The 24,318-nt window shown below is 40.3% G+C and overlaps 1 protein-coding gene across 8 annotated transcripts in view; it reads right to left on the bottom strand.

The window, feature by feature from the left end:
• Nucleotides 1-1,749: 1,749 nt before the first annotated feature.
• The window catches only part of LOC122561625 (non-muscle caldesmon), a 213,307-nt gene continuing 190,738 nt past the window's right edge, over nt 1,750-24,318 (bottom strand). For 4 of the 8 annotated variants that reach the window (XM_043713554.2, XM_087999642.1, XM_087999640.1 and 1 more), the window contains 3 exons: nt 15,687-15,776; nt 10,629-10,689; nt 1,750-3,185 (listed from right to left, as the gene is read on the bottom strand). In XM_043713554.2, the coding sequence (XP_043569489.2) occupies nt 3,157-3,185; nt 10,629-10,689; nt 15,687-15,776 (180 nt within the window). In that variant the 3' untranslated portion in view covers nt 1,750-3,156. Of the gene's footprint in view, nt 3,186-10,628; nt 15,777-16,466; nt 16,513-18,249; nt 18,365-24,318 lie in introns of those variants that run through there. The other 4 variants (XR_015761171.1, XR_015761172.1, XR_015761170.1 and 1 more) reach the window with 4 other exon arrangements.

The raw sequence follows: 24,318 nt of genomic DNA, 5'->3' as shown, positions 1-24,318 counted from the left end.
AATGAAAAGGCTTTCTAATAAACCATCTTGCTGTCAGATGGTGCTTGTGGAAGTTTTCTATCAATCAGATATACAGCATGTCAGCTTTATACTTTTACCCACAGCTGACACTCAGCAATATACCAGGACAAACATATAGAAGAACTGCAATCATTGCCACTGATGACAATTAGCAGACAAGTCTTTTGTATTAGGTGATTAAATGGACAGACATTTGCATGATTTTCATTTTTGAAGTAAGAAATGAGACAGCAGGTGCTAAAACAAGAGATTAGAATTGATTTGTGTGTTACACGCATTGTACACAGTGTCTGCTAGACCTGAATACACTCTTTTTTAACGTTTCTGCAAGTTTCCATTGCACCAAAGCATGTGGAAATTTGCCATGCCCAAGGCTAACTTGAACAACACAAGAACCTTATGTTTTATTAAAACGGATGAATCATTATGGAATGTCAGCTGCTCCACTACTAAAAATATTAGTGCTATCTAGCTGACCAGCAAAAGGGAACTCAAGTATCACTTAAAAAGGCCAAAGCAGTGGTTGGGCACACCAAAAGTATGTATAGGGAGTGAGGGAGAAAAAGAAGGAAAATGCCATCCAAAGCAATCTACAAAAATCTAGTTGGACATACTCACACACAGTCACCCATCTCTAAAAATTGGGGGATTACAACTAAAAGAGCACCAAGAGTCATAGAGATGTACAGCATGAAAACAGGTTCTCTGGTCCAATTCATCCATGCCAAATAGATATCCTTAATCAATCTTGTCCCATTTGTCTGCATTTGGCCCAAATCCCTCTAAACTCTTCCTATTCATGGACCCTTCCAGATGCCTTTTAAATGTTGTTATTGTACCAGCCTCTACCAATTCCTCTGGCAGCTCATTCCATACACGAACCACCCTCTGTGTGAAAAGCTGTCCCTTGGGTCCTATTTATATCTTTCCCCTCTTACCCTATGCCCTCTAGTTTTGGATCCCTTACCCTGGGAAAAAAAAAAGACTTTGGTAATTCACCCTATCCATAGCCCTCATGATTTTCTAAACCTCCATAAGGTCATCCCTCAGCTTCCAACTCCAGAGAAAATAGCCCCAGCATTTTCAGCATCTCCCTATAGCTCAGACCCTCTAAGCCTGGCAACATCATGCTTGTACATATTCTATTATAGCCCCAACATTCACTTGTTTAAGATACAAATTTAATTGCCTAATTCACGATCACCTCAATCCTCCCAGAGCCCAGTCAGTTATTGTAAAGCTCACTCACCAGAGATAATACAATGGTCTCACCAGCCCTCCCCTGAATAATACTAAATTAATCCGGCTGTGGACTTTTCCCAAGCTAATCAGAAGGTGAATTTTCCCACTCTGTGATGCATGACCATCACAAAGCACCTGCAGAGAGATCTGCTAATCTGAGCACACAGATGCTTTTTGAAACTAGGCATTCTGGGATCCTTTCCAAGTTCACAGTTACCCCTGGTGATACCTCAATATCCCTATAAAGGGAAAGCTGACAGTACAAGCTGGACACCAGGCAAGATAAACTCTCATTTTTTCCAAACATCTCAACAGCAGGTGGCCCCTGAATGAACACCAGTTTTTTGATCAGCAACTGGTTCCTCATTCTAGAGTGGCACTCAATAGTTTATTTTGAACCCCATCAAATATGCAATCCGAAAGATCTTGAAACCGTTTATAATTCGGTTAACATTTACCAGTTTTCAATAAAACAAACACAGCCAGTTTATAGAAATAATCTGTTTATTGTGAATTGCCATGTTCATAATACATTGTTTTAAACATTGTAATGGAAAATGCAGTTGCCTAAAACTCTTTAACTATTTGTGGTGTTCACAAAATGGCAGAAAGCAGGCAATTTAAAATAAAAGTTGCATAGTTTTACTTCCAGACAATAACTGAGTGCATTTGCATTTCATGTTATATGTAAACCAAAAAAAAGTACAAAATGGTTAATGTTTTGTAGCAAAGCTGTTGTAGCACATCTTTGGGTTGATTTCTCCACCTTTATTTAACTTTATGCAGAGATGACTAACATACACAAGTGATAAAAAGCCTCTTTTCCTATTCAGACTCAAAATTAAACAGTGTTGAAGAAACATCAATTAAGACTTCCAATTTCCTTCAAAAATCAGGACTTTGAATTCTTGTGTATTCGCCATGTATGCAGGTTAAGATATGAATAAAAGTGTGATACATCAAAAGGTATGTGGTACAACTCCTGTGACATGCATAATGGAAGTTCAGTGTTTCAGAGAACTCATAACCCCTTTTTAATCTCCTGATACCACATCTATTCATTGTCCTATTTCATCACAGACACACACATCAACACATACACTCATTCGCTCACTCCTTAAAATATATTGAGTTTTTTTAATATAATTTTGAGGCAGATTCAGTATATTTTATTGTCTGTTGAGTACTCACTTTGAACATCTAAGGCCAGTTATGTTGGAAATAACTTTTGTGAAAAGTGTCACTTTCTTTCTTTAAAAACTGTGTTGTAGGCTGCTTTCTGGTTTATTACTGAATAAATGATCTAGCATTTCAAGCTAGTTAAAAGCATTCTATCTTTAATTAAACTACAAAGCTAGAAGATGTGAATGTTATCTGTGATAAACCACTATTGCTCCATTTTTCTCCATTGAGAACAAAATGAAACAATCAATAATCAGTACCAATATTACAAATCAAATCTTAAATCCATTTTAACATACTTAACAAAAATGTAAAAAACATGACATCAGGCAGAACACTTTAAAGTGAGCAGAAAGTCTAATTCAAAATCTCACTGGTTTTAATTATTTAATTTATCCATGAATTCATGATCAAAATGTTCCATATTATAGATTTAATTTTATTCTAAAGTGGACGTTGTATCAATATTCTAAATCTTCAAATTTCACAGCACATTTCTCTTTTAGAATAAGGGTCTCAATGATCTGGACAAAGGTGGTATATCAGTGAAGATCAATTGCTAATGTGTGGATTTGTAATACAGTGCTAATACACATGGCTTTGACTGGGATAATGTGAACCAAATCCTTAATAAAATATTATATAAATATTTAAAAAAAAGCTCATCTCGGCATCTCAGGAGCACTTGGACAGAATTCTGTGAAGATTTCTTTAGGGTTCATTTTCATCATGTGCCATCCCTGGTGAAGAAAGCAAGATAAATCAAATGTATTTGTGCGGAGACATTGAACAAACAAAATAACATTACAACTCTGATTTGTACAGAAAATTACAGTGCACATGAAATGTAACTAATTTAGAACAAAATATGCCCCCCATTTAAGTGGTGTCATTTTAAATTGGCATATTATTCATGGAATGTGTAAAGAATATGAGAAATATCATAATGGTAAAAACATGAACATTAAGTATGAGTCAAAATCATTGTTGCATAAGGCTGGGCAAATCCATTCTGTTGAAAAATGGAGCATATTTGAAGCACCCTGTCACAACCTCAACCCCATTCATATAATTATCATGGGAGACACAGAAATTCGGCCAATTTAAAAAAGATCAATTCAACCTGGAAACCAAGTCCCAACACACACTCAGGCCAGCTCCGTAATGGTAGTATGATGGACACATAGATATAAAGGGACATATGGATACCGGAAATTGAAGGCCTAAAAATTGGGTTGTTCAATATGAATCCTAAGTCAAAGCAATATTGACTGATCAGCATCTGGAGACAATGCACACTGTATAAAAAATAAAGCAAAGATGCTAGAAGCACAAGTTCTGCTTTAAGGGAAGAATGGTCCAGATATGGTTCTAAACTGGGGAGAGGGAGTGAAGGCTTTGTGACTACATTTGCAGATGACACAAAGACAAGTAGAAAAGTATGTTGAGAAGAACACTAAAGGAGAGTGTAGGGAAAATGCGAAGTTGTTCACTTTGCAGGATGAATTAAAAGCAGAGTATTAATTGAATGGAGAACAATTGCCGAATTTTGAGCTACAGATTGATTTCGGTGTTCTATTGTATGAGTCACAAATATTTAGCATGAAGGTACAACAAATATTTAAGAAGGCCAATAGAATGCTATCCTCTATTGTGAGAGGAACTGAGCATTAAAGGACATTATGCTTCAGTAACACAGGACACTGGTGAAACTACCACAGAGGCCGTTCGGCCCATCATGCCTACATTGGAGCAGGAGAGAAGTCATGAGCTTGGCTCTGACTTCTACATCTTTACTTACCCCTGGTCACAGCACTTTCACAGTTTTTGTGAATCCCTGGAAAGTCTCTGCTGACCTGCAGGAGACTGTTTCTGAATTTGAGAATACTTAGAAATCTCCTGCTTTGTCCCCATACCCTTGCACATTACTTCTAGCCAAATAACTATCCAGTGCCTCTCTTGAATGTCTCAATTGAAACTACCTCCACCACATTTCAAGGCAGTGCATTCCACACCTTAACTACTTCCTGTGTGAAAAAGCAATTCTCTCATATCACCTTTGCTTCCTTTGCACATCTCTTTAAATCTATGATCTTGTGTTCTTGTTTCTTTGACAAGCTCCTCCCTATTTACTCTATTCGATCTGCTCACGATTTTGAAAACCTCGATCAAATCTTCCCTCTGCCTTCTTCTCTCCAAGGGGAAGAGGTCCAACTTTTTCAATCTATCCACATCACCAAAGTTTTTTGATCGTGTACAGTCTTGACTTCATGTGAAGAGCATGCTTCCACTTGGGAGTCAGTCCAGAACTTGTGGGTACTGTCTTAAAATTAGCGATCACTCTTTTAGGACGCAGACGAGCAGAATGTTTTTCTCTCAGAGGGTTGAAAGACTTTAGAACTCTCTGCCTCAGAAGGCAATGGGGGTAGGGTCATTAAACATTTCCAATGCTGGAGGTGGAGGGGGGTCATGTGTTTGTCTCTGACTGCTACACATTTACTTACTCTTTGCCACCGCACTTTCACGGTTTTTGCGAATTCCCAGAAAGTGTCTCCTGACCTCCAGGGGAATGTGTCCGAGTTTAAGAATACACAGAATCCTGCATTCTTTGTTTTTCTTTAATCCTATCCAAACTGTTAATCCAAATTTCTTAAACAGAAAACAGAAATTGCGGAGAAACTCAGCAGGTCTGGAAATATCTGTGGAAAGAAAACAGAGTTAATGTTTCAAGTCCAGTGACCCTTCTTGGCTCCAACTTCTGAAGTTCCAAATAAGGGTCGCTGGACTCAAAATGTTGCCACAAATGCTGCCAGATCTGCTGAGTTTCTCCAGCAATTTCGGTTTTTGTTTCAGATAGTCAGCATTTGCAGTTCTTTGTTTTATTGTGAAGAGATTTTAATTTGGCAGTGGAAATTAAAGGCTATTGGGGGAAGAAGGGAGTATGGAATTCAAAACACAAACAGTTCAGCCACGTGCGAAGATTTGTAGCTCGGGTGCTCATTGTTGTGGTTCTGTTCGTGGAGCTGGAAGTTTTTGTTGCAAACGTTTCGTCCCCTGGCTGGGCGACATCATCAGTGCTTGGGAGCCTCCTGCGAAGCACTTCTTTGATGTTTCCTCCGGTGTTTATAGTGGTCTGTCCCTGCCGCTTCCGGTTGTCAGTTTCAGCTGTCCGCTGCAGTGGTTGGTATATTGGGTCCAGGTCGATGTGTTTGTTGATGGAGTTTGTGGATGAATGCCATGCCTCTAGGAATTCCCTGGCTGTTCTCTATCTGGCTTGCCCTATGATAGTAGTGTTGTCCCAGTCGAATTCATGTTGCTTGTTGTCTGCGTGTGTGGCTACTAAGGATAGCTGGTCGTGTCGTTTCATGGCTAGTTGATGTTCATGTATGCGGATTATTAGCTGTCTTCCTGTTTGTCCTATATAGTGTTTTGTGCAGTCCTTGCATGGTATTTTGACGGAATGAAGGAATTTGACCCCAACCACAACTCACCAATAGGATAAATAACACACTAAGGAATCTACAAAAAAACGGACAGATAACCAGAGCTGACCTACAAAGAATGAAACCGGAAAGCAACAACACCCCCAGATTGTATGGATTACCTAAAGTACACAAACCAGACATCCCACTCAGACCCATAGTATCACTACCAGGGACACCATCATACAAACTGGCCAAAGAACTACAACAGAAACTGAAACACCTGGTCAGCGGATCCAAACACTCTATACAATCAACACAGGAATTCTTGGACATCATCAGAAATATACACATAGACAAAGAAGAAACCATGATATCATTCGATGTGACGGCACTGTTCACTTCGATTGACAAAACCCTAGCCAGAGAAACAATAGCCAACCTACTGGACATACAGAACAGAAAACAGGACGCTGAACCTATCAACAAAGACGGCATACTTAAACTACTGGACTTGTGCCTCACAACACACTTCACATTCAACAACCAGATATACGAACAAATCAACGGAACACCCATGGGATCACCAATCTCGGGACTCATAGCAGAGGCAGTTATGAAAAGGTTAGAACAAACAGTCCTACCACAAATTCAACCCAAACTCTGGGTCAGATATGTCGATGACACGTTTGTAATCATTAAAAACACGGAAATAGAAAAAACACACCGGATCATCAACGCCACACTCACAGGAATCCGATTCACGAGAGAAGAAGAAAAGGATAGCCAACTCCTATTCCTAGATGTGATGGTACAGAGAACACCAAACGGAGAATTCACTACAAGGGTATACAGGAAAGCCACACACACAGACCAAGTCCTAAACTATGAAAGTAACCACCCCAACACACACAAACGAAGCTGCATCAGGACACTATTCAAAAGGGCCACAACACACTGCAGTACACCAGAACTGCTAAAAGAAGAAGAGGAACACCTATACAATGTATTCGCCAAAAACGGATACCCGCGCAACTTCATCAACAGATGCCTAAGAGAAAGACCACAGAACGAGGACATACCACAACCAAAAGAACTAGCCACACTACCATACATCAGGAGCATCTCGGAACTGACAGCCAGACTACTGCGACCCCTAGGACTCATAACGGCACACAAACCACCAGCCACGCTCAGACAACAACTCACCAGAACGAAGGACCCGATACCCAACATGAGCAAAACAAATGTAGTGTACAAAATACCATGCAAGGACTGCACAAAACACTATATAGGACAAACAGGAAGACAGCTAACAATCCGCATACATGAACATCAACTAGCCACGAAATGACACGACCAGCTATCCTTAGTAGTCACACAGGCAGACAACAAGCAACATGAATTCGACTGGGACAACACTACTATCATAGGGCAAGCCAGATAGAGAACAGCCAGGGAATTCCTAGAGGCATGGCATTCATCCACAAACTCCATCAACAAACACATCGACCTGGACCCAATATACCAACCACTACAGCGGACAGCTGAAACTGACAACCGGAAGCGGCAGGGACAGACCACTATAAACACCGGAGGAAACATCAAAGAAGCGCTTCGCAGGAGGCTCCCAAGCACTGATGATGTCGCCTAGCCAGGGGACGAAACGTTTGCAACAAAAACTTCCAGCTCGGCGAACAGAACCACAACAGTTCAGCCATGGTTCATTAAATGATGAAGCAGATTCAAGGGACTAAATAGTTCACTTCAGCTCCTGGCTGTATGTTCAAACATTCAGTTGACTTTGGGCTTAAATGTTGCTGTCTATTCAACATTTAGATGGTGCAAACATTGGAAAAGGAGCAGCAATATTGAAAAGAAATTGCAGCAGTACAATTAAAAGATTCCAAAAAGCGGGAAAACATTTTGAAAGTCGGGGTGTAGGAAAATGGAATTATAGTCACAATCAAATGGCAATGGTTCCATCTAATGAATGCTGGGGCACTCTTGATTGGCTAAATGACCTACTCTTTTTTTTTTAATAAAAGCAATCCTTGAATGTAAAAGCTCTGAGAAGGACTAATCTGGAAACCTCTTCAGGTTAGTGTGGGGTGGGGACATGCATAAATGTGGAGATTGGATAAGCATGTAGTAAAGACAATGTGGTTGCAATAGGAACATTTAATGTTTGTGTGGTCTGGAAAAAGAGGAATAAATACAGATGGTAAAGTTAATGAATTGTTTGAATGGATCTAGGAAAGCTTCCAGTACAATATGTATAGGAACTAATAAACGAACAGACCTAGTAGATTTAGTGATGAGCATTCAGCCGAGGTGAAATCTCGTCAGTAAGAAAATATCTTGGCAATACATCTGTTTGAAGGTAGCTCCTTGGTTCATTATCTGCTGATGCTCCATCCTCAGCTACTTCCTTGATGTTTTTTGTCAGTGATGCTTTGCAATTGCCTTCCAAAAGGAGGCAGGACCAAAGTTTACCTCAGCCAGAATGGGAATTGGTCCCACTCTGCTGGTGTTATTCAGGACCATCCACGAGCTACCATAAACCGACCAGTCCCCATCTTGAAGCTACTGACTGTAATGTGATTAACTTTCTTATCCAGTTTATGAGGAACAGTGCCAAACCAGGTTTATAAATTTAAGGCTGAATAGAGTAAATTTAAGTATCTAAAAAATGAGAAATAAATTAGTGTGGCTCAATTATTAATGGGTACATGTACACACAAATATGTTTAATGTTTTTGGTATGATAGAAAACCGATACACATCCTCAAACAGACCCACATTAACTTTGCTTTCCCATGATGCTTCAAGACCTATGTCATATTACCGTATGAAATAGGAGCAGGCTGTTCTGCCCCTCGAGCCTGCTCCATCATTCAGTAGGGTTATAGCTGATCTGACATTCCTCGCTTCCACTTTCCTGCCCTTTCCCCATACCTTTATACCTCTGACTGATTAAGAATCTATCTCAGCCTTAAATATACACAAGGACTCTGCCCCCACAACTCTCTATGGTAAGGAGTTCCAAAGGCTCACCATCCGCTGAGAGAAGAACCTACTCTTCAACTCAGTCTTAATTTTGCACCCCTTTATTCTGAGACAGTGCCCTCTGGTCCTAGATTCTTCCATGAGGGGAAACATCCTCTCAGCATTTACCCTGTCAGCCTCTTAAGAATCTTATATATCTCAATGATTTCATTTACCATTCATTTAAACTTCAGTGAATACAGTCCCAACCCAAATAAGACAATCCCTTCATAACCAAGGATCATTCTCATGAACCTTCTCTGATCTGTCTCCAATAAAATGATATTTTTCCTTAAATAAGGGGAACCAAAACTGCTCACAGTACTCCAGGTGTGGTCTCACCAGCACATTGTACAACTGCAGTAAGACTTCCCTACTCTTGCACTCCAACTTGCTTGAAATAAAGGCCAACATTCCATTAGCCTTCCAGATTACCTGCTGCACCTGTGTGCTAGCTTTCTGTATTTCGTACACAGTTACCCCCAAGTCCCTCTGTGTTGCAGCTTTCTGCAGTTTTTCTCCATCTTAATAATAGTCTGTTAATTTGAAATCCCTTCCAAAATGAACAACTTCACATTATTCCACATTCTAGTTAATTTACCAATTTTTTGCCCATTTGCTTAACCTGTCAATACCTCTTTATAAACTGTTTGTATCCATCTCGCAATCTAAGTACTTCCAGCATTTTCTAGCCTAATGGGATAACCTGTTACTCTTGCACATGTGCTTGAAACTTAATTAAAAATTAAATCAATGATAAAAAGCCTTGGCTCTGTAATTGCTTAAAAACTGTTAATCTCTAACACCTTCCATTTCTGATTAAATGCTACTGGCTCTGAAACATTGGTTTTTCTGTATTTAGACACTGCCTGACCTAATGAATGCTTACAGTTCATGTGGTTTTATTAAAAGGCCTGCAGCTGACCTTGGCTTGTAGGCATTTGGTTTTAATAGAATGAAACTCACATTGATATCAAGGTTGTTACCTTCATAGATTTCTACTGTGTAGATCCTCAACATGTGCCATACTCTATGTCCCTGCTACAAATCAACCTTCTCAAACAATCATGTGCTTGGTAAGTTGTTAATCTGACTTAGTATGTCCAACAGCCAGGAATAATACCCAGCTGTTGTGAGGTATAATGATCTGTCTCCTGTTTCTCCTTGGTTTCCTTTGTGAGATATTTTTAAAACCCACTGATGCTAATGAGTGATTCATGGTCAATTCTAACATGCTCATCATTTTAACACCACGCAGACCGATGTGTAATACAACAAACATGATTCAGATTCTCGTGCTCATTTAAATTTAGATGATACAATGCAAACCAGCCACCTAACATTTTGCAACATTCCCTGAATACAATAAACGCAAGATTTATCACTGATTTTGTAAATATAGCAATTTGTAATTGAACAAGGACCCAAAAGATGAACTGACACATGGCTAGCCATTTATCACAGTGACATCTCTCCAGCTACCCCATGAAGAGTTGTACAGTTTGTTCTTAACACTGTCACCTACTTAGTTTTATGATTTTACTGTCTTTCTGCTGACGCACGTTGAAGATACAATAAAAAAAACTAACGTTCAGCTGTTTGCATTCATAGTGATAACTGTCCATGGAGCTTGAAATACTATTGTAAACAAGTCCAGAATCACCTGGCCATATTGTTCATGTTCAATTTGAAGTGTTTCTAAAAGTCACTCACCATTAGTGTAACTGCCGTGATCCCCAGCTGAGCCTGATTTGTACTTACTTCCAGCTGTAATCTAGGCATAACAAAGAAAATATGGTCATCATTTTTCTAGTGCTTAAATTGTACTGTTTTGAGCTTGTTTCCTTCACCCAGGCAGTAGTCCCAGTTGGTTATATGGTTAAATATTATTCTCTTCAGTTTGCCCATCAAATCTCTGTAGACACCTATGAATGATTTGTGCCCAAGTACAGATAGTAAGCCACTACTCATATCCATGCCAAATGTTAAAAGAGAGACACATTCCCCTGAAGGCCACTCAGCAATAGTCTTGGGTCTCTGGGAAGCAGCATTTGAGACTGAGCGCTCCTCCTCAGGAAAACCTAAGCTCAACCCTAAAGAACAGGGGGCTAGAAATAGGCTGTCTTGCTTTCTCCTCACTGGGAGATTACACCCTGTGGGATGACTATCTTAACGGTAGAAGAAAGAAAACATTAATTTCTGCAACTTGGCAAGTTAGAGCACTCATGGTCAATCTCAACTAGCTGGAAAGAAATTATTGGGGACCTCAGCTGGGGCCTTGTTGGGGAGAGGCAGTTGACGAGACAAGCAAGGGGATAAACCTCCTTATGAAAAGGAATGGCTGACAGAAACTTTCATGCTCACAGAGTCTGTTTTCCAGCAGGAATGTAATCTTGGATGCAGTGCCAGATCTCCTGAACTGTATAAATGAAAGACTCATGACATTAACCTACATCTCAGGTATAACCAATAGGATGCTGTCGTTAGCTTTGAGGCTACACTCTTTTCCACGGGAAGGAAAGAAAAAGTTGTGTGGAGGCATCCTACATCAAAATGACTGGCACCTCCTGGGTCATGTCATTTTTTGGATTAATAATCCGAGTGTTAGCTGTATCACTTGATCCGTGCAGGGCATTGACATCTACCGGATAGATCGAAGACTTGTTCAATTAGTGATGAAGCAGCCCCAAGGCATCATAAGGTCCAAAAATCAAAGAGAGAAAACATCAATATCTCAGCTTTCAAGCAGCCTGACTGAGGAGAGGAATTTCAAATGCAGCTCACGATCAAATTGGGAAAATGTTCACACATCTAACTCAATTCTTGAATGGAGATATCAAATAAAGTCAGCTGTAATAGATTCCTAAAGGGAAGATCATAAGGTGTGGGAACAGAGATAGCTCATTCAGCCCATTAATTCTGCCCCACCACTCTATTAGCTCACGGCTGATCAGGTAATCCTCAACTTCTGATAACTCCTCAAGGCTTGGAAAGTTGCCCAAACAAACCTCAGATCAACTTACACCCAATCGGGCACATACCCCACATCTCACATTTGTTGAAGGAGAGACTCTCAGATATACTGAACACTTGACATTCCTTGATAGACAGCAGCTCTCAAAAGGTCACCATTGTCAACGAGATCCCAAAACTGGACCAGCTGTGACAGCTCAGCCTTCTACACATCACAGTGACAAGCATTTGATGTCAAAAACCTCTAAAGTTGAACACAGTCTTAACAAACAAATCCACTGTTGTCAGCACATTCTGATCTACAGAGAGACCCAAACGGTGAATTAGGAACATGTTAGAGCATCTCTGCTGCATTATCCAGATTCAGTGAGAGAACAATTGATCAAATGCTAATGTCCATCTTAAAGCCTGCTCTATGTGCATTCTGGCAGAATTAGCTTTGATGGACCAGATACTGTTCCAAGCCAACAACCATCTCCCCATTGGATCTGATTTGCTCAACTCTCGGGTGGCCAATATTCAATAGGACATCAAAGAAAGTGCCTTAAAGACACTCTGAAGTTTCCCATAAAACATGGTAGCATTGCCATTAGACATTGGGAGGGGTTTGCTCCCAAATGTTTAAAATAGCACCATGTCCATCAAGCTGCACCACGCTTTGAGTCCCAGTGTTTTAATGAAACAGAGTGGCAGGCAAAGGCTGTAGGACAAAGAAGCAAATCCTTCTCTCCAGACTGCACAATCTCGTGCAGCATTCTGTTCCGGGTGCCTAAAGATGTGTGGGCTGAGAATCCATCTGTTCAGTCGCTTGAAGATCTACGGTAGAAACTTGCAACTGTGTTGTGGTCATCCCCGAATTGAGGGACAGCTGATGACCATATCTAAACCTCACTGTTCACTTCCCAAAGGTACTCTTAACTGAACTACAATGTCCCACCCTTTCCAGAACACCGAGGTAGCTTTTCTCTATCAGCATCAGTAACAAGAGTTTGGCAGGGTAGAAGCTTTTATTGCAAAATCGGGCCTAAGATATTCAATTGCCTAAATTTTATTTTTATTCATTACGGGAAAGTCATGCAAGTTTTAAAGGGGAAGAGGTAGGACATTTATCATGAAGTAACTTGCCTTTGCCAAGATATTGAATCCAATGGGTCTAGATAAGTCAATGATGATTCCCAAGATATTGGCGGTGGAGAATCGCAAAGCTGGTGATGCTGTTAAAGATCATTGGAAAGGGGGAAGAGGGTGGAGTGGTTCTTAACATTTTCTACACTTGATGTCTGCACTTGATTGTATTTATCTTACCCTTCACCTATCAGCACTGGTCCCAGTGTAAGTCGGAACTGGCTATTTAACTATCAAAGGTATTATGAACGGAGTTAGATACTGGGGAATTAGTGACTGGCCCTGTTTAGATCTCGTGTCAAAGGCATTTAATCCAGCTGATACGGTGGTTGAAACTGACTGCTTGAATGTGTGTAAGACTGAGGTGAAACAAGATGGTGAAGTAGTATTGGGATAGACAGGTACGCCAGATATGAGGTTACAATCAGATCAATTGTCCCCTTACTGACTGCCAGCACAGGCCCCAGGAGCTAGTTAGCCTACTCCCTGCTCCTAATTTGTTGTAACTATTACTGTTTTGTAGCTTTCTTTACAATAATGCCTTTCTAGATAACTGTAGAAGATTTTCGAGTCCTTTATCAATCGGTCAGGTTTTTAGTGCCAATTTTGTAGCTTCAGTGGTTATTTATTTCCAGGTGTTAATGCAGTGAGTTGCTGCTTCATATGATATCCACTGCATAACTAACCTCAACCCCACCCAAAAATATTTCTCATCTTCTCACCCATCACCTCCCTCCAACAGAAACTTTGCTTCCAGTTTCTGGCCATTCATTAATTTTACTATCTCCTTTTCTGCCAAATATTTGACACAGAATTAATCTTTTTTCCAATGTTGTTGTGGATTGACACCATTTATTGTATTTTATGCCTCCTTACTGCGCTTAATTTTCCCTGTTCCCACCCTCCTTAATTTCTATTAATTTTTCCTTTTCTGCCAACTACAGCCAGTGAGGTCATATATTCTATCTTCCCATCTAATTGCCTCTTTGTCTTACATTCTGTTCATCCCTATACCAACCATTTCCCACTTTTCTCCCTATGCCCTGCCAACCCTTGTTAACTCAGGTCCTTCATTTCTCAAATAATTTCATCTCACTTTTCCTATTCAACCCTTTCCGCCTCTTCTCTCCTTTGCCATGAATTCTTCCCCCGGTCTGGTCAATTGCATCCTCCTTTTTGTTCCTTGTAATGCTCCCCATACTCCTTGCTTTTCGTCCCCTCCCCACAAATACGCACAACTAACAGGAGAACTCAGCTATGAACACATACCACTTAATGGCTGAGACTCCTGTAGGTGAGAGCTATCCTGATTACATAATGCTACAAAGTGTGATAGCGCTGGGATGTTTGTTTTGGGAATATGCTCAAAGGTGAAGTAGGCAACTGAGTGTGTGTGTGTGGAGAAGGGGTCCTCATTACATTACTTCATCCCAACAAATACCAATCCCCTCCCCGGTTACCTGATCCTTCCTTTGTAAGGTTGGTAGTTAGACATACAGTTGATGCCATAGTTACACAGTCTGATAGAGCATCAAAACATTGCAGACATGCACAATGGTAGCCATCCACTCTGCTTGCATTCTGATCTCACTAATATTCTGGGCAGAGGTTTAACTTGAAGTCTTATGTGGAAAGTAGGCATTGCTGGCAAATCCATAGGATCCCTAGTGTGGAAACAGGCTACTCAGCCCAACGAGTCCACACTGACCCTCTGAGCAGCATCCCACCCACACCCACCCCCCTACCCTATCCCTGTAACCCTGCATTTGCCATGGCTAATTCACCCTAACCTACACTTCCCTGAACACTAAGTAATACAGCATGGCCAAATCACTTTAACTGTGCATCTTTGGACATTTATTTAGTTATTGCCTATCCTTAGTTGCACTTGGATGAATTGGCTTGCCAGACAGTTTCAGAGGGCAGTTAAGAGTTGACCACATTGCTATGAGCAAGGATGGCTGGTTTCATTGTAGGATTAACAGCGGAGGGAAGCCTATAGAATCAGGCATCTTGTGGTTGCTCACAAACATACTCATCAGCTGGATCTGAGCACTCAATGCCAGGAGAGGACTACATTCTTGGTCAGTCTTAGACACTGAAACTCAGTCTTCGAAAATAGAGTAGAAAGTAGAGCAGTTTAACCCTTTGAAAGAATTGTGATCACCTTGTCCTATAATACATTGCACTTAGTGAAACAGCAGTTCAGTGGATACACACAATGTCTTGCATGAGTTGGCTGCTTATAAACTGGCAACACTTACCAATACAAAGAGGCTAAGTTCAAGGAACAATCAAAGTTGAAATTTCAATTTAGCTCCATTGAATGAGACTGTGGTGCTCCAGAGCTAAATGCAACTTCAGTTTTAGCAAATAGAAATTTTAACTTTTGAAGACTCCACTTTGATACCAATTTCACTCTTTGGTAAACAGGTTCCCTCTCACCTGTCTTAGGCACAAACTACCAATCAGAATTTTACATATTTTTTTTTAAGTTACAAGAACAGCATCAACAAATTTCAGCATAATATTTGGATATCAACTAATAACATTTAAATAGCTCCCGGGTGAACATTGTTTCGTACAGTCAATCCGGGGATGTAACAGTTTACATCAAAATATAATGGAGAAATGTGTATGAATCTAGATAGATGTCTTCTATCCAATGATGACCTTAGATGGGGTGGCTGCTTTTCCATTGGAAGAATCTGTCTTATTCTCCCACAAGTTCCGCTTGCTCGATACATCTCCTGGCCTCACATCCTAGAATTAAAAGTACAAATAAATTGTAAGGCATTTTCACAAGAAAATTGTAGACTAATCAAAATAATACAACAGCCAGAATACAGCACACTTTCAGTATTTGGTGACAGTGACAAGCATTCAGCGTAGTCTATAATTTTGCATTTGGTGCACATTTCAGGCAAGAGGACAGAAAACAAAACAAAGTGTGCTTCTAAGAACCAAGCATCGCTTGTGTTTTTAAGTTCAAACTATTAACTTAGGTAAATAAAAATGAATTGAAAAGTGTATGAAAACAAACTGCTATTAAACATCTCATGGTAATAATTATACCTAATGGGAAACTTAGATATCAATGTCTTTCCAAATTGATTTTCTGCAATTCTTCTTGAACATATCAGGCAGATATATTAAGAGGACAGCAAATGATGTGTGTTGCAGTATCAGAACAGTTTATTCTCCTTAATGCTGTTTTAGATTTATTATTACATCAACAGCAAATCAGTTCAGAGAGTTTGAAATCTACAGTTGTAGATCTTTGACCTTTTATGTTTAAATCACAGGAGAATAAAAACTGCTCCATACCTAAGCAGCAAGTCAAAAATCAAACCCAATGCTTCTTTTACTAAAATATACCAGTAATTAAAACAGCAGTCAGCAGATTATGATTTGCAATGGAGTACGTGTGAAATCAAGAGAAGTTGTCTTTACCTGAAGCAGCATCAAGGAAGACAAGCAATTGGAGAAGGGTACAGAGCTTTTAGAAAGATATATACAAACTTACATGAGGAGTGTGGATAGTGTTAATGACTATATTGATTGATCAGAGAATTATTTTTCTACTTGATTTTAAATTTAGCACAGAAATACAACAACAGCTCTTTCTAAATTTCAAATTTACAATGCTCCTTACCCCATACTTGCCATCAGTTTAGAATTTCAATGCATGGCAACCATGGCTCAGTTGGTAGCTTTCTTGTCACCAAATCTGAAATTTATGGGTTTAAGACCCGTGCCAAGACTTAGCCACTAAATCAAAGCTGGTACTCCCAACGCACTATGCTGAGGCTCTAACTACCTCCTCAAATGGATGGAAAAATCCCATGATAATATTTCAGAGAAGAGTAGAGCAATTATTCTGGTGTCTTGACCAACAGTTATTCCTCAATTAACATCACATTACTAAAACAGATTAACTAATCATCTTCATATTGCTGTCTGTGGAAACTCGCTGTCTACAAACTGTGACTACACTGTCAAGTGATTTTCAGCATCTGATTGTTGTGAAATATATGGGATAAATTCATGTTTTTGTTTAAGTGATTTACTGTACGATTTTCCGTGCCCCAAGTAGGCACTTGCTGCCAAACCCCACAAAATGGCAACACTAACATCTGGAAACTATTCAACAATCACTTTGTACTTAATTCCAAAAGAGAATTATCTGTACTCTATGATTCTTGTGTTTTTGATTAAAAAGAAACCTTTTTTATATTAAAAAAGGATCAGAAATGGGTGAGACGATAAACCAGCAACATTGTTCATTTATCTTAATTTGAATTTAACGTTTACTAACTTGGTGGGAACAATTTATAGAAGATAATTGAGATTGGTTGCTTTGAAATTTCTTGATGGCATCGTAAGATGTTCCTGCACCCGCTGCATCCTGTAAGATCATCCACGGAATGTTCTCCAGCTCAACCCTCAACGTCAGTTTTCAGGAATGCACTATTCGTTGTTTTTGACGTGGAGGTGCCAGTGTTGGACTGGGGTAGACAAAGTTAAAAATCACACAACACCAGGTTGTACTTTCAAATAAACCTGTTGGACCATAACCTGATGTTGCGTAATTTTTAACTTTATCTTTTTTGAGCGATACACGTGAAATCCTGGCTGAGGGGACTTGCACCCTTTTGGTAACGGCTTGGCTAGCTATTATTACTGACAAAGCTGAACAGATTTCGAATGTTTTACATTGAGGTATTACTCTCCCACTGATAGCTTCATGCAACAATGAAACATCACTCACCCTGGTGCATTGTTTAGCAAGGAATGTTTGGAAAGATGGATCAAATCACTAACTTATTTCCTATTTCTCTATCAGTGTAAAAGGAAAACATTGAACAATATTGGATTACACATTCTTTGCAATTTTGGATTTTAATTTACAGTACTTTTCCCAATCTACAGATATAAAGATTCTCAATAAATTGAAATTTTCTAACACTACTTAAGTGATCCAAGTGGGACATTTTCAATAGTGGTACAATTATTCGTGTGTTCTTCCTCAGGCCGACTGATACAATTATAACAGAGGAGGTTTAATCTCCATTCTGGCACCCAATGTTACAGATGAAGACGTTAACGGCATCTTTTATTGTGAAGGATGAGTATTGTGGTGAATGCATTTTTGTTGTGAAGAAATAAAATCACATATCGATAGAACTGTAGCCTTAGATAAAGTATATATTAAAAAAAATCAAGGCAGGTTTACCTGATTATTCACAACAGTCCCTGACCACCCGGAAGTAGAAGAAAGAAAGAAGGAGAAGCTATCCCAACCCGATAGAAATGAACGAAGACATGAAGAAAGGAAGTGGAGGAACCAACTGGTTAAGAGAACAGGAGAGATCAAACGTTATTAACTTCACACAAGCTGTTTGTGCCTTATACATGTGCAACACCGTTGTCGATAAATGCAGAGATGTGTAAGATGTATGTATTCGAAGCAAAGAAACAGTTTCGTTATATGAAGTCAGCCATGTGTAATCTGTTAAGTGTCTTGCAAAGACCAAGTCAGAATCTCTGGAGGTAAGCTGCTTCCCTCTTCTGGACGATACCATAAACACCTTTGGAATGCCCATTTCCACAGACAGTGCAGTCGTTTCCTCCCCGTATTTGTTGTTTCAGTATTCTTACAGTTGCGAAAAACAATGCATACAATTAAACATACAGTTTTATTTTTAGAAACAGTACCCCCTTTAGAGTTCTCACATCACTCCTACTCCATCAACACTAACCATTCACATGGACAGATACATTTCGCTAACTATTTGTGCCTTTGACTGGATCGTAAGCTATACAGCACAAAAACAGACCCATTGGTCCAGACTATCCATGCCAAGAGGTTTCCCCAAACTAATCTGGTCTCATTTGCCTGTTTTTGGCCCATATCACTATAAAACTTTCAAAGAGTCTTGGGTTGTACAGCATGGAAACAAACTCATCGGTCCAACTCATCCATGCCAACCAGATATCTAAACTAATCTAGTCCCATTTGCCAGCACCTGGCCTATATCCCTCTAAACCCTTCCTATTCATACACGCATCCAGGTGCCTTTTAAATGTTGTAATTGTACCAGCCTCCACCACTTCCTCTGGCAGCTCATTCCATTCACACACCACCCTCTGCATGAAACAATTGCCCCTTAGGTCCCTTTTAAATCTTTCCCTTCTCATCTTAAACCTACGCCCTCTAGTTTTGGACTCCCCTACCTTGGGAAAAGGCTATTTACCGTATCCATGCCCCTCATCATTTTGCAAACTTCTGTAAGCTCACCCCTCAGTCGCCAAAACTACAGGAAAAATAGCCCCAGCCTATTCAGCCTCTCCCTCAATCACAGATTGACTTCCATAAGGAGGAACTGGTCCTGATAGAAATTGCACTCCTCCCGTCTCTCTGATGAAACTTCACTGCTGTCAATTTACAACTAGAAAAATACAGCCAACTGGAATAGTCAAGTTGGAGCTGCAATTAAAGTCAGGAATATAACTCATGATCCCCTGTTCTCAGTCTCAGATGATATACTACTCACAGCTAAATGTATCCATCAATTACAACAAAATGTTGCATAAAATAATAGTTAAATCCTCATGTAGGTGATTTGTACCCAAGACTGCAACTTAACTCCTTCAGCCAATCATACACTTATCGTTCACAGGAATGTTTGACTGAGGCATAAATATACAAAATAGGCACATAGGTTATTATTCCTTCACACTGAAATACAGCATAGAAGTAACTAACGTCAGTATGCTGCAGTTTGTAATGAACAATGTGAGCCAGCAACAGAACAAAGATTACTCACTGCCAATCACACAGCACAAGTTATTGCCTACACTAAGGCATTGCAGCGTTGTTCTTTTCAACATTAGAATTGAGGTCAAAAGTCTAATGAATCTATTGACAATAATTTTCAGAGGTATAATGGTAAACTATAGAGCCATGAGAATGCATTAATGCCTTCAGCTTCAATCAGGTATTAGGGTCAGTCTCGGACACTTCAGCCAGCCGAGATCGATAGGGCATTACTGCATCCCTTAACCATCACCAGTATTTTCACTACTTTGTGAGGTATTTTTTTCACTTAAGAGATGCCTCTGCCATTTCTCACTCTTTCTCCAGCACATTAGACAAAATTTCCCCTATGGTTCCCCTGTGCCCTTGCCCTAGATGCGAGATTTTTCCCCATTTCTCACCATGTCCTCAAAAAAGCTCAGAGCTGAAAATGTGTTGCTGGAGAAGCGCAGCAGGTCAGGCAGCATCCAGGGAACAGGAGAATCGACGTTTCGGGTATAAGCCCTTCCTGAAGAAGGGCTTATGCCTGAAACGTCGATTCTCCTGTTTCCTGGATGCTGCCTGACCTGCTGCGCTTCTCCAGCAACACATTTTCAGCTCTGAGCTCCAGCATCTGCAGACCTCACTTTCTCCTCAAAAAAGCTCAGACCTTGAATACTGCCAAACCTATTCCTCTTGCATTGATCAGGATAAATGGAAGATTACCAGATTTCAAATGATCACCCTTTATACCACAGGAGGGACAGACGCTGGCTTGTTGACTACCCAATTCTGAATGGCCGAGATGTTGCAATGGAGCAAACAACACAGAACCATGGAAATATGGAATTTAGAAGAATGAAAAGGCCACCTTATTGAACGATAGTGGATTCTTAGGGGGCTTTACAGGATAGATGCAAGGAGAGATTGTTTGCCCTTATCGGAGATTCTAGGCATAATCTCAGAGTAACAGCTCACCTAGTTAGGACAGAGATTAGATTATTTACAGTGTGGAAACAGGCCCTTCGGCCCAACAGGTCCATACCGACCCTCCGAAGAGCAACCCAGACCCATTCCCCTACATTTACCCCTTCGCCTAACACTACAGGCAATTTAACATGGTCAATTCACCTAACCTGCACATCTTTGGACTGTGTGAGGAAACCGGAGCACCCAGAGGAAACCCACGCAGACACGGGGAGAATGTGCAAACTCCACACAGACATTTGCCCGAGGCGGGAATTGAACCCGGGTCTTTGGCGCTGTGAGGCAGCAATGCTAACCACTGAGCCATGTGCCGCCCAGATGTGAATGAATTTCTTCTCTCAGACATAGTGAATCTATCGAATTCTTTACTGTAGAAGGCGGTCGAGGCCAGAGTCTTTCAGTATATTTAAGATGGAGATAGATTTTTATTCAGTAAAGGTGTCATGGATTACAGGGAAAAGTGGATTTGAAGGTTATCAGATCAGCCGTGATGTCATTGAATGACAGAGCAGATTTGATTGGCTGAAAAACCTATTTCTGCTCCAACATCTTATGGATTCCATGTGATTGTGGGTAATTTTTTTTAAAAGCGAAAGGCTCAAAGATATTCTGTTTGCTTACAAAGAATGGGTTCCTGCGTATGAATGCATTGCCAATTCTCTCCTGTCAAGATAAGTTATTACGAATGTCTGAAATTTGGCATTCTTGAGTTTGTCCTGATAAATGCAAGACCAAATGCTTCAGTGATTTGCCTCACTTTTTAACGATCCTCATTTCAACCATGAGACTTCATCCCTGCTCACTGGATTGTATTACCCGAGGTTACTATCCACCTTCTCATTCCAACCCTTGTCTTAGCTGATGTTGTTGAAGGTTCCCTGAAGGTACTGAATCACTCCCCTTCAAATCTACCATTATCACCGGCTCCACACAAAAAAAAATTGACCTGTTTGTCATTTTAAGCTATCACCCCACCTCCAACCTTTCTTTCCTCTCTAAAATGCTTGACTACCTTGTTGCCTCTCAAAGCCATGCCTGTCCTTCTTGCAGTTCCTCATTTTAATTTCGCCAATTAGGTTTTCTGTGCCAGTGCAATACTTTATGACAGTTGTAAATTATACCTTGTGTTACTATGACACAGGTCACTGTCCTAGCTCATGATTCTTACTCAATGCAGTCCATCCAATCCAGCAAACTTTAACATGGTTGATTGTACAATCCTCCTTCAACATCATCCATTGGAGTGGGACTATCATGGCTTTGTTCTATTCTTATCAATGCAGTTACAACCAGAAAATAACCAGAAATAGCTTCTAATCCTGCTACCCCAGCAGGATCTGTGAAGTTCCCCAATGATCTATTCTTGGTTTCCTTTCTACTTTCCAACTATGTGCAAGAACACCCAGAAACATATCACATTGCTCATGATGACATATTCACCCCCTTTCCAGATCCTCTTTCATCATACAGCTCATCTCAAAATCCAGTAATGGCTGAGTAGACCTTTCCTCCAACTCAGTATCGGGGAGATCACAGCCACACTCTCTGGTCACTGCCACGTCGTACTTCCCCAGCCACCGACTCTAACCTTCTTTCTGGCAATGGCTTGTGTCTGAACCAGACCATCTGTAATCTTGATGTTGTATTTAACTTCAACCTGAACTACATATCCATTTCAGCATCAAGACTTCCACCTTCATTACCTCATCTCTTTCCACACCAGTCTCAACTCATCTACTGTTGAAACCCTCATTCATGCTTTTGTTACCTCAAGATTTCACTAATCCAATGAACAACTAGATGATCTCCTACTTTTGATCTTCCACATACAAGCTCATCCTAAACTGTACCTTACACCCTGATTCACAACAAGTCCACTCACCCATCACACCTTTGCAACTGTCCTCAAAATCATTCAATTTTAAAATTGATATCTCTTCAAATTCCTAAATGCCACATGCCTACATCTTGTAGCCTCCTCTAGCCTTACAGATCTGAGAACTGCTCCTCCTCTGGGCAGAAGTGAGGACTGCAGATGCTGGAAACCAGAGTTTAGATGAGAGTGGTGCTAGAAAAGCAGGTCAGGCAGTATCCGAGGAGCAGGAAAATCGACGTTTCGGGCAAAAGCCCTTCATCAGCAATTCTCTTGCTCCTTCTTTGGTCTAGACCTCATTTCCATCAATTCTGGTCTCCTTGCTCTTGTGTATGTACTGATATTTGTTGATAAATTCTCAGTGTAACATCAGAGATCGATGTTAATTTTTCAACTTCAGTTGAAAGTTTAAGTGGCTGAGAACAGCCCTTGATTTTTGCGATTTTGAGCCTAAAACTGGTATTTCTTTGACAGAAAACAAGAAATGCAAGCTCAAATCTGAATATTTCACGTGATCATACCAAAATATAGCAAAGGGGAATATCTAACATGCACAAAGAAGATAATGATTGGTGTTCAATTCATAGAAAAATAAAAACATTTTGCTTTGCAAACTTCTGAACACTTCTGTTATAATCCCATTCAGTTACACTATGTAGAAAGGAATATAATATTGATGCACGGTTACAATTTCACAAGCATTGTTTGGATAAGGTTACAGAAGTACTTGATAATATTAGATTAGATTCCCTACAGTATGGAAACAGGCCCTTCGGCCCAAAACGTCCACACCAAACCTCCAATGAGTAACCCACCCAGACCCCATTCCCCTACCCTTTTTCACCCGTCTAATGCACCTAACACTATGAGCAATTTAGCATGTCCAATTCACCTGATCTGCACATCTTGGGATTGTGGGAGGGAAACCGGAGCACTCGGAGGAAACCCATGCAGACACGGGGGAGACAGTCGCCCAAGGCAGGAATCAAACTCGGGTCCCTGGCGCTGTGAGGCAGCAGTGCTAACCACTGAGCCACCAATAGTTTTGCCACAGCATGGTTACTACTTTTAAAAGTCTCTCACATATCATTTTGACGAGAACTTCTTACTGACCTATACTCTTGCCTGTTACACAGAGACAATCTTAGGAGTTGATGAGAAGGCTCAATGCAATATGATGTAAAATTCAATGGCTTTTCCATCCCAGACCTTCGCACGGCAGAAGTGACGCTAGAAAATGGTTGCTGAGGTCAGTGAGATCGAATTATACTCTGCACTATTTTGAATTTACAGCCCAGAGGGAACAACCAGTGGAAAATTCAGTAATAATTGGAAATAAATATAGTGAGTCATACTAGAACTGCATTTTGAAGTATATAAGCCAGACTAGTCTGTCTCACTCGCAAGTACTTATTCCATTTTATTTGCCTTGTCGGAAGGCAGGTATTTGAAGGATGGAAAAATTGGTGGGAACTTGGGGGCACGCCTAAAGTTCACCATGTCTCACTTCCTTGAGAAACAGGAGAAAGCTACTTAGCCTTTTGATTGAGGTCTGCCAAGCAATTAGATCTGTATCTGAATTCCATTTGTTCAGTGTGTCCAATCCATAGTCCACAATATTTTTCATTCATCTCGTATTTGATTTG

The sequence above is a fragment of the Chiloscyllium plagiosum genome, unplaced genomic scaffold (genome assembly GCF_037043375.1).
Source record: "Chiloscyllium plagiosum isolate Xiang-an unplaced genomic scaffold, Cpla_swu_hap1 HiC_scaffold_23, whole genome shotgun sequence".
NCBI lineage: Eukaryota > Metazoa > Chordata > Chondrichthyes > Orectolobiformes > Hemiscylliidae > Chiloscyllium > Chiloscyllium plagiosum.
Note: the sequence above shows the minus strand (reverse complement) of the source record. Positions and strands in the feature narration are given on the sequence as shown.